At 40.5% G+C, this 12,033-nt stretch overlaps 1 protein-coding gene across 1 annotated transcript in view; it reads left to right on the plus strand.

The window, feature by feature from the left end:
- Window positions 1-12,033, plus strand: part of ASZ1 (ankyrin repeat, SAM and basic leucine zipper domain containing 1) — an 864,897-nt gene that overhangs the window by 787,245 nt on the left and 65,619 nt on the right. Inside the window, exon 10 of the mRNA XM_053719197.1 lies at window positions 7,072-7,177. Coding sequence (XP_053575172.1) covers window positions 7,072-7,177 — 106 coding nt within the window. The remainder of the gene's footprint in view (window positions 1-7,071; window positions 7,178-12,033) is intronic.

A 12,033-nucleotide genomic window follows, 5' to 3' on the forward strand; every position in this document is an offset into this window, starting at 1 on the left:
ACGTTACTAAAATCGATTGCTGTTTCCACACAGGACTGTTGAGATGAAGTAACTTCAGTTGGGGGAAACAGTTGGCAGACTTTTCTGCTTGAGGTATGACTGGCCACATTTCTAACAAGACTTTGTAATGCTGGAAGGCTGTCATTTCCCCTATGGGGACCGGTAAGCCATTTTCTTAGATTAAGTAAAAGAATAAAGGGCTTCATAAGGGCTTAAAAAACTGGTAGACATTTTTCTGGGCTAAAACGATTACTTTACTAAGCATATTTGGCAGATTATAACTCTTAATAGTTATTATAATCTTGGGGATTGTTTTAAAAAAACGGCAGGCACTGTATTGGACACCTTTTTCAGATGGGGGCCTTTTCTAGTCATAGGCAGAGCCTCATTTTCGCGCCACTAATGCGCAGTTGTTTTTGGAGAGCAAGGCATGCAGATGCATGTGTGAGGAGCTAAGAACCACTGAAAAAGCTTATAGAAGGCGTCATTTGGTATCGTATTCCCCTCTGGGCTTGGTTGGGTCTCAGCAAAGCAGATACCTGGGACTGTATAGGGGTTAATTGTAAAAACGGCTCCGGTTCCGTTATTTTAAGGGTTAAAGCTTTCAAATTTGGTGTGCAATACTTTTAAGGCTTTAAGACACTGTGGTGAAATTTTGAACAATTCCTTCATACTTTTTCACATATTCAGTAATAAAGTGTGTTCAGTTTAAAATTTAAAGTGACAGTAACGGTTTTATTTTAAAACGTTTTTTGTGCTTTGTTGACAAGTTTAAGCCTGTTTAACATGTCTGAACCATCAGATAAGCGATGTTCTATATGTATGAAAGCCAAGGTTTCTCCCCATTTAAATTTATGTGATGATTGTGCCATAGTGTCCAAACAAAGTAGGGACAATGATGCCACAGATAATGATATTGCCCAAGATGATTCCTCAAATGAGGGGAGTAAGCATGATACTGCATCATCCCCTTCTGTGTCTACACCAGTTTTGCCCACACAAGAGGCCCCTAGTACATCTAGTGCGCCAATACTTATTACCATGCAACAATTAACGGCTGTAATGGATAATTCTATTGCAAACATTTTATCCAAAATGCCTACTTATCAGAGAAAGCGCGATTGCTCTGTTTTAAACACTGAAGAGCAAGAGGACGCTGATGATAACTGTTCTGACATACCCTCACACCAATCTGAAGGGGCCAGGAGGGAGGTTTTGTCTGAGGGAGAAATTTCAGATTCAGGAAAAATTTCTCAACAAGCTGAACCTGATGTTGTAACATTTAAATTTAAATTAGAACATCTCCGCGCACTGCTTAAGGAGGTATTATCTACTCTGGATGATTGTGACAATTTGGTCATTCCAGAGAAATTATGTAAGATGGACAAGTTCCTAGAAGTTCCGGTGCCCCCCAATGCTTTTCCTATACCCAAGCGGGTGGCGGACATAGTAAATAAGGAGTGGGAAAGGCCCGGCATACCTTTTTGTTCCTCCCCCTATATTTAAGAAATTATTTCCTATAGTCGACCCCAGAAAGGACTTATGGCAGACAGTCCCCAAGGTCGAGGGGGCGGTTTCTACTCTAAACAAACGCACTACTATTCCTATAGAAGATAGTTGTGCTTTCAAAGATCCTATGGGTAAAAAATTAGAGGGTTTGCTTAAAAAGATGTTTGTAAAGCAAGGTTACCTTCTACAACCAATTTCATGCATTGTTCCTGTCACTACAGCAGCGTGTTTCTGGTTCGAAGAACTAGAAAAGTCGCTCAATAAAGAATCTTCGTATGAGGAGGTTATGGACAGAGTTCAAGCACTTAAATTGGCTAACTCTTTTATTTTAGATGCCACTTTGCAATTAGCTAGATTAGCGGCGAAAAATTCAGGGTTTGCTATCGTGGCGCGCAGAGCGCTTTGGCTAAAGTCTTGGTCAGCGGATGTGTCTTCCAAGACAAAATTGCTTAACATCCCTTTCAAGGGTAAAACACTGTTTGGTCCTGATTTGAAAGAGATTATTTCAGACATCACCGGGGGAAAGGGCCACGCCCTTCCTCAGGATAGGTCTTTTAAGGCTAAAAATAAGCCTAATTTTCGTCCCTTTCGCAGAAACGGACCAGCCTCTAATTCTACATCCTCTAAGCAAGAGGGTAATACTTCTCAACCCAAACCAGCCTGGAGACCGATGCAAGGCTGGAACAAGGGTAAGCAGGCCAAGAAGCCTGCCACTGCTACCAAAACAGCATTAAGGGATGGCCCCCGATCCGGGACCGGATCTGGTGGGGGGCAGACTTTCTCTCTTTGCTCAGGCTTGGGCAAGAGATGTTCAGGATCCTTGGGCACTAGAAATAGTTTCTCAGGGTTATCTCCTGGAATTCAAGGAACTACCCCCAAGGGGAAGGTTCCACAGGTCTCAATTATCTTCAAACCAAATAAAAAGACAGGCATTCTTACATTGTGTAGAAGACCTGTTAAAGATAGGAGTAATTCATCCAGTTCCAATAGGAGAACAAGGGATGGGGTTTTACTCCAACCTGTTCATAGTTCCCAAAAAAGAGGGAACATTCAGACCAATTTTAGATCTCAAGATCCTAAACAAATTTCTCAGGGTTCCATCGTTCAAAATGGAAACCATTCGAACGATCCTTCCTACCATCCAGGAAGGTCAATTTATGACCACGGTGGATTTAAAGGATGCGTACCTACATATTCCTATCCACAAGGAACATCATCAGTTCCTAAGGTTCGCTTTTCTGGACAAGCATTACCAGTTTGTGGCACTTCCATTCGGATTAGCCACTGCTCCGAGAATTTTCACAAAGGTACTAGGGTCCCTTCTAGCGGTTCTAAGACCAAGGGGCATTGCAGTAGTACCTTACTTGGACGACATCCTGATTCAAGCGTCGTCTCTGTCAAAAGCAAAGGCTCATACGGACATCGTCCTAGCCTTTCTCAGATCTCACGGATGGAAAGTGAACAAAGAAAAAAGTTCTCTGTCCCCGTCAACAAGAGTTCCCTTCTTGGGAACAATAATAGATTCCTTAGAAATTAGGATTTTTCTGACAGAGGTCAGAAAATCAAAACTTCTAAGCTCTTGTCAAGTACTTCATTCTGTTCTTCGTCCTTCCATAGCGCAGTGCATGGAAGTAATAGGATTGATGGTTGCAGCAATGGACATAGTTCCTTTTGCACAAATTCATCTAAGACCATTACAACTGTGCATGCTCAGACAGTGGAATGGGGATTATACAGACTTGTCTCCGACGATTCAAGTAGATCAAAGGACCAGAGATTCACTCCGTTGGTGGCTGATCCTGGACAACCTGTCACAGGGAATGAGCTTCCGCAGACCAGACTGGGTCATTGTCACGACCGACGCCAGTCTGGTGGGCTGGGGCACGGTCTGGGAACCCCTGAAAGCTCAGGGTCTATGGTCTCGGGAAGAATCTCTTCTCCCGATAAACATTCTGGAACTGAGAGCGATATTCAATGCTCTCAAAGCTTGGCCTCATCTAGCAAAGGCCAAATTCATAAGGTTTCAATCAGACAACATGACGACTGTTGCATATATCAACCATCAGGGGGGAACAAGGAGTTCCCTGGCGATGGAGGAAGTGACCAAGATAATTCAATGGGCGGAGGATCACTCCTGCCACTTGTCTGCAATCCACATCCCAGGAGTGGAAAATTGGGAAGCGGATTTTCTGAGTCGTCAGACATTCCATCCGGGGGAGTGGGAACTCCATCCGGAAATCTTTGCCCAAATAACTCAATTATGGGGCATTCCAGACATGGATCTGATGGCCTCTCGTCAGAACTTCAAGGTTCCTTGTTACGGGTCCAGATCCAGGGATCCCAAGGCGACTCTAGTAGATGCACTAGTAGCACCTTGGACCTTCAACCTAGCTTATGTATTCCCACCGTTTCCTCTCATTCCCAGGCTGGTAGCCAGGATCAATCAGGAGAGGGCTTCGGTGATCTTGATAGCTCCTGCGTGGCCACGTAGGACTTGGTATGCAGACCTGGTGAATATGTCATCGGCTCCACCATGGAAGCTACCTTTGAGACAGGACCTTCTTGTTCAAGGTCCATTCGAACATCCGAATCTGGTTTCCCTCCAACTGACTGCTTGGAGATTGAACGCTTGATTTTATCAAAGCGTGGGTTTTCAGATTCTGTAATAGATACTCTGATTCAGGCTAGAAAGCCTGTAACTAGAAAAATTTACCATAAAATATGGAAAAAATATATCTGTTGGTGTGAATCTAAAGGATTCCCATGGAACAAGATAAAAATTCCTAAGATTCTATCCTTTCTACAAGAAGGTTTGGAGAAAGGATTATCTGCAAGTTCTCTGAAGGGACAGATCTCTGCTTTATCTGTTTTACTTCACAAAAGGCTGGCAGCTGTGCCAGACGTTCAAGCGTTTGTTCAGGCTCTGGTTAGAATCAAGCCTGTTTACAGACCTTTGACTCCTCCCTGGAGTCTTAATCTAGTTATTTCAGTTCTTCAAGGGGTTCCGTTTGAACCCTTACATTCCGTAGATATTAAGTTATTATCTTGGAAAGTTTTGTTTTTAGTTGCAATTTCTTCTGCTAGAAGAGTTTCTGAGTTATCTGCTCTGCAGTGTTCTCCGCCCTATCTGGTGTTCCATGCAGATAAGGTGGTTTTGCGTACTAAGCCTGGTTTTCTTCCGAAAGTTGTTTCCAACAAAAATATTAACCAGGAGATAGTTGTTCCTTCTTTGTGTCCGAATCCAGTTTCAAAGAAGGAACGTTTGTTACACAATTTGGACGTAGTCCGTGCTCTAAAATTCTATTTAGAGGCCACTAAAGATTTCAGACAAACATCTTCTTTGTTTGTTGTTTATTCTGGTAAAAGGAGAGGTCAAAAAGCAACTTCTACCTCTCTTTCCTTTTTGGCTTAAAAGCATTATCCGATTGGCTTATGAGACTGCCGGACGGCAGCCTCCTGAAAGAATCACAGCTCACTCCACTAGGGCTGTGGCTTCCACATGGGCCTTCAAGAACGAGGCTTCTGTTGACCAGATATGTAAGGCAGCGACTTGGTCTTCACTGCACACTTTTGCCAAATTTGATACTTTTGCTTCTTCGGAGGCTATTTTTGGGAGAAAGGTTTTGCAAGCCGTGGTGCCTTCCGTTTAGGTAACCTGATTTGCTCCCTCCCTTCATCAGTGTCCTAAAGCTTTGGTATTGGTTCCCACAAGTAAGGATGACGCCGTGGACCGGACACACCTATGTTGGAGAAAACAGAATTTATGCTTACCTGATAAATTACTTTCTCCAACGGTGTGTCCGGTCCACGGCCCGCCCTGGTTTTTTTAATCATGTCTGATGAATTATTTTCTCTAACTACAGTCACCACGGTATCATATGGTTTCTCCTATGCATATTTCCTCCTGTATGTCGGTCGAATGACTGGGGTAGGCGGAGCCTAGGAGGGATCATGTGACCAGCTTTGCTGGGCTCTTTGCCATTTCCTGTTGGGGAAGAGAATATCCCACAAGTAAGGATGACGCCGTGGACCGGACACACCGTTGGAGAAAGTAATTTATCAGGTAAGCATAAATTCTGTTTTCTGGTTGTTTTCTTTTTTTTTTTTTTTTTTTTTTTTTTTTTTTGTACTTTGCTATGGTTCAAGCAAAATATACCAAACTGTTTTGCTTTGAAACTCCCTTGTTGTATTGTAGAAATTCAACTTAACACCTCTCATGTATATTTATATGTTTGTGACACCACCGTGACTTTACAAAAGTGACATACAATTGTAAGAAACCTTTTCTTATTGCACTATTGCTTGTGTTTAACCATATGTTTAATTCCTAGAAATGGTTTAAACACACAGTTAAATTCAGCCCCAGAGCAGCAATACATAGTATAACACAGCCAGTTTTCCTATAACAAGAGATACCTGTGTAGCCATCAGTCACCTAGAGCTAACTGTGTATTTTACCTCTTTTCTGGGGTTTAACATGTAGTTGCAGGGGCAGAACTACAGGGGGTGCAGAGGTTGCAACTGCGACCGGGCCCCGAGGGTGGGGGCCCAGCTTCAAAAAAATATATATATTTTTCTTTTTCAATAAAAACAACGTTGACCTGCCACTGCCTGCACAGATATCATGTGAGTGTGTTGTGATGCTTCACTAGTGTCTCTGACTACAGGGGTTAGTGTTTCTGTTTTACCCATTGGTGTTTGTGTGTGTATGTATGTGACACTGCGTGTATTTATGCATGTATGTGTGTATGTTTGTGCAACCAGCAAATTACAGACCTTGTTACTACAGCATGGGGGGGGGCGGGGGTAAACAGTGTCACTATATACAGTACGGGGGGGCTGGACCATGTCACAGATTACTGTGGTCACTTTCTAAAGTACTGGGGCGGGTAGGGTCAGGCAAGCCATCTCACCGGCAGATTACAGACTGTCACTAACTCACTATATACAGTACTGGTGGGTTAAACAATGTCACTATATACAGTAATAGGGGGTGAGACCATCTCGCAGACTGTGGGCACAGGGTACCTCTTTTTTGCAGACATGTAATCTGATTCACATTTTTATTTCTGTGTTAAATGTTAAAAAAAAAAAAAAGATATGTATCTAATTCACCTTTTTTTGGAGGGGGGGCTGTGGTTTCTAGTTACGCCTCTGTGTAGTTGGATAATTTTCCTATTGCAGTGTTGCTTATATATAACACAAATACAATTCTCCTCTTGCACTTTTGTGTCATTTTAATGTGATATAATAATAGTGGAAAATGACTTGAAACAAATGTTTATAGGCGTAATTTGCATCTTACTTGCCTCAGTTCTAATTCTTTGTGATTGAAACTCAATGGTTTTGCTTACCCGGTAATTAAAATGTTTCAGCTTCTATTGTCCACTATAACAGTAATGTATAGTACTTTGTTAGCTGCTGTTACTATTTTGCCAGTTCTCCCAATGCTAACACTTACATTTATTGCTATGTTATTTCGTTATCCCAACTAATGTGTTATCAGTGACTCATAAGCCACAAAGTTGAATAGAGGTTCTAACTACATTTTTATTTTCACAGCAGTGAGGAGCTACTTGCATTTCTCCTTAAAATGAATCGACAGTTTAATTGTATCACTCAAGCAGTGGAGAATATAAATAACCAAATACCTTTGAATCCTGAAGAGGTAAAAAATTATTTTGATCACTGATTAAGTAAACCAATAGACTCTATTTGTCATCTAGAGTTACGTAAAATAATCATGTATCTATTGAGAGATCCATATGGTCAATATTAATGGGAATATTATATAATTATATATTATTATATATTTATATTATATTTTATTGATTTTTATAATTCTGAGCCTCTGTTCTCAAAGCATACACAGTCACTAATTTGTGTATTTCCACAGTGTAAGTGCATCCACAACAAAGTGCTCCCCATACACCAAGAGAAGAAAAAAAAATCCTTTTACTAGAATGTTTTTAGGAAAAATGGGCATTGTACCTTAAAATTATATTTTTTTTTCATGATACAGATGGAACATAAAATTTTAAACAACTTTCTTATTTACTTCTATCATCAACTTTGCTTCATTCTCTTGGTATCCCTTATTGAAAGAGCAACAATTCACTACTGGGAGATAGCTGAATCGTATGATCCAATGACAAGAGACACATGTGAAGCCACCAGTGTCCAGAAAGCTCCCACTAATGAATTGCTGCTCCTGAGCCTATGTAGGTATGTTTTTCATCTAATGACACCAAGAGATCAAAGCAAATTTGATGATAGTAAATTGAAAACATAATTTATGTAAGAATTAACCTGATAAATTAATTTCTTTCATATTGGCAAGAGTCCATGAGCTAGTGACGTATGGGATATACAATCCTACCAGGAGGGGCTTTATACAAAAAAATCATAACCACCATGAAAAGGGTGGGCCTCATGGACTCTTGCCAATATGAAAGAAAGAAATGAATTTATCAGGTAAGTACTTACATATATTATGTTTTCTTTCATGTAATTGGCAAGAGTCCATGAGCTAGTGACGTATGGGATAGCAATACCCAAGATGTGGAACTCCACGCAAGAGTCACTAGAGAGGGAGGTATAAAATTAAAACAGCCATTTTTCGCTGATGAAAATTAATCCACAACCCAAAATATAAGTTTATTCTCATAAATGAAAAGGAAAAAACTTAAAACATAAGCAGAAGAATCAAACTGAAACAGCTGCCTGAAGAACTTTTCTACCAAAACTGCTTCAGAAGAAGCAAATACATCAAAACAGTAGAATTTAGTAAATGTATGCAAAGAAGACCAAGTTGCTGCTTTGCAAATCTGATCAACTGAAGCTTCATTCCTAAAAGCCCATAAAGTGGAGACTGATCTCGTAGAATAAGCTGTAATTCTCTGAGGCGGGGCTTTACCCGATTCCAAATAAGGTTGAAGAATCAAAAGCTTTAACCACGATGCCAAGGAAACGGCAGAAGCCTTCTGACCTTTCCTAGGACCAGAAAAGATAACAAATAGACTAGAAGTCTTCCTGAAATCTTTAGTAGCTTCAACATAATATTTCGGAGCTCTCCTCACATCCAAAGAATGTAAAGATCTCTCCAAAGAATTCTTAGGATTAGGACACAAGGAAGGGACAACAATTTCTCTATTAATGTTGTTAGAATTCACAACCTTAGGTAAGAATTTAAATTAAGTCCGCAAAACTGCCTTATCCTGATGAAAATTCAGAAAAGGAGATTCACAAGAGAGAGCAGATAATTCAGAAACTCTTCTAGCAGAAGAGATGGCCAAAAGAAAGAACACTTTCCAAGAAAGTAGTTTAATGTCCAAAGAATACATAGGCTCAAATGGAGGAGCCTGTAAAGCCTTCAAAACCAAATTAAGACTCCAAGGAGGAGAGATTGATTTAATGATAGGCTTGATACGAACCAAGGCCTGAACAAAACAGTGAATATCAGGAAGCTTAACAATCTTTCTGTGAAATAGAACAGAAAGAGCAGAGGTTTGTCCCTTCAAGGAACTTGCAGACAAACCCTTATCCAAACCATCCTGAAGAAACTGTAAAATTCTAGGAATTCTAAAAGAATGCCAAGAGAATTTGAGAGGAACACCATGAAATATAAGTCTTCCAAACTCGGTAATAAATCTTTCTAGAAACAGATTTAAGAGCCTGTAACAAAGTATTGATCACTGAGTCAGATAAACCTCTATTACTAAGCACTAAGCATTCAATTTCCATACCTTCAAATTTAATGATTTGAAATCCTGATGGAAAAACGGACCTTGAGACAGAAGGTCCGGCCTTAATGGAAGTGGCCAAGGTTGGCAACTGGACATCCGAACAAGATCCGCATACCAAAACCTGTGAGGCCATGCTGGAGCCACCAGCAGCACAAACGATTGCTCCATGATGATTTTGGAGATCACACTTGGAAGAACTACTAAAGGCGGGAAAAAATAAGCAGGTTGATAACACCAAGGAAGTGTCATCGCATCCACTGCTTCCGCCTGAGGATCCCTGGACAGGTACCTGGGAAGTTTCTTGTTTAGATGAGTAGCCATCAGATCTATTTCTGGAAGACCCCACATCTGAACAACCTGAGAAAACACATCTGGATGGAGGGACCACTCCCCCGGATGTAAAGTCTGACGGCTGATATAATCCGCTTCCCAATTGCCTATACCTGGAATATGAACCGCAGAAATTAGACAGGAACTGGATTCCGCCCAAGCAAATATCCGGGATACTTCTTTCATAGCTTGGGGACTGAGAGTCCCACCCTGATGACTGACATATGCCACAGTTTTGATATTGTCTGTCTGAAAACAAATTAATGGTTCTCTCTTCAACAGAGGCCAGATCTGAAGAGCCCTGAAAATCGCACAGAGTTCCAAAATATTGATTGGTAATCTCGCCTCTTGAGATTTCCAAACCCCCTGTGCTGTCAGAGATCCCTAAACAGCTCCCCAACCTGAAATACTCGCATCTGTTGTGATCACAGTCCAGGTTGGATGAACAAAAGAGGCCCCTAGAACTATAAGATGGTGATCTACCCACCAAGTCAGAGATAGTCAAACAATGGGATTTAAGAATATTAATTGTGATATCCTTTTATAATCCCTGCACCATTGGTTCAGCATACAAAGCTGGAGAGGTCTCAAATGAAAACGAGCAAAGGGGATCACGTCCGATGCTGCAGTCATGAGACCTAAAACTTCCATGAACATAGCTACTGAAGGGAATGACTGAGACTGAAGGTTCCGACAGGCTGCAACCAATTTTAAACGTCTCTTGTCTGTTAGAGACAGAGTCATGGACACTGAATCTATCTGGAAACCTAAGAGGAGACCCTTGTCTGAGGAATCAAATAACTTTTTGGTAAATTGATCCTCCAACCATGTTTTCGAAGAAACAACACTAGTTGATTCATGTGAGATTCTGCAGAACGTAAAGACTGAGCTAGTACCAAGATATCCAAATAAGGAAACACCGCAATACCCCGCTCTCTGATTACAGAGAGTAGGGCACCGAGAACCTTTGAAAAGATTCTTGGAGCTGTCGCTAGGCCAAAAGGAAGAGCGACTAATTGGTAATGCTTGTCTAGAAAAGAGAATCTCAGAAACTGATAATGATCTGGATGAATCGGAATATGAAGATATGCATCCTGTAAGTCTATTGTGGACATATAATGCCCTTGCAGAACAAAAGGCAGAATAGTCCTTATAGTCACCATTTTGAAAGTTGGTACTCTTACATAACGATTCAAAATTTTCAGATCCAGAACTGGTCTGAATGAATTTTCTTTCTTTGGGACAATGAAAAGATTTGAATAAAACCCCCAGACCCTGTTCCTGAAACGGAACTGGCATGATTACCCCTGAAAACTCCAGGTCTGAAACACACTTCAGGAAAACCTGAGCCTTTACTGGATTTGCTGGGATGCGTGAGAGAAAATATCTTCTCACAGGAGGTCTTACTCTGAATCCTATTCGGTACCCCTGAGAGACAAGGAAAGGAAATATACTGAAAACCTGAATCATGGCAAATATAAGTTCAATACATATATTTAGAACTTTAAATAAATACATAAAGTGCCAAACCATAGCTGAGAGTGTCTTAAGTAATGAAAACATACTTACCAAAAGACACCCATCCACATATAGAAGATAGTCAAACCATTACTGAAACGGTTATCAGTAGAGGTAATGGAATATGAGAGTATATTGTCGATCTGAAAAGGGAGGTAGGAGATGAATCTCTACGACCGATAACAGAGAACGTATGAAATAGATCTCCCGTGAGGAAAACCATTGCATTCAATAGGTGATACTCCCTTCACATTCCTCTGACATTCACTGTACTCTGAGAGGAATCGGGCTTCAAAATGGTGAGAAGCGCATATAAACGTAGAAATCTTAGCACAAACTTACTTCACCACCTCCATAGGAGGCAAAGTTTGTAAAACTGAATTGTGGGTGTGGTGAGGGGTGTATTTATAAGCATTTTGAGGTTTGGGAAACTTTGCCCCTCCTGGTAGGATTGTATATCCCATACTTCACTAGCTCATGGACTCTTGCCAATTACATGAAAGAAAAGTTGTTTAAGATTGAATGCTCTATATGAATCATAAACAGATATATATTATTTTTACTTTTCAGTTATTTTAATGTGCTTCCAATCACTAGTTATACTAGCTGCAGTGTTTAAAATGTATTGGTAATGTTTAATTTATGTTTATTTTTGTTTATGAAAGACAGTGAGGTTTCTCCTTGGAACTCCAACCCATTTAAATAGGCTGAGTATTCAGAAAGAGCAGCCACCCATATCTATTTCTCTATACACAAATGCTGATACATAGAGCAATTGAAAATTAGCATTTTGGTATCTGTCACTCCCACCTAGCTTTTCTTCAAAGAATACAGAAGTATTTTTATTATCAGTGATTTTAACTGGCAAACGTAGCTATTTCAAATGTCAAAGTAAAGGTAAACAATTTAAAACACACAGGTAAAAGGGATA

Source organism: Bombina bombina, chromosome 6 (genome assembly GCF_027579735.1).
Source record: "Bombina bombina isolate aBomBom1 chromosome 6, aBomBom1.pri, whole genome shotgun sequence".
NCBI classification, from domain to species: Eukaryota; Metazoa; Chordata; class Amphibia; order Anura; family Bombinatoridae; genus Bombina; species Bombina bombina.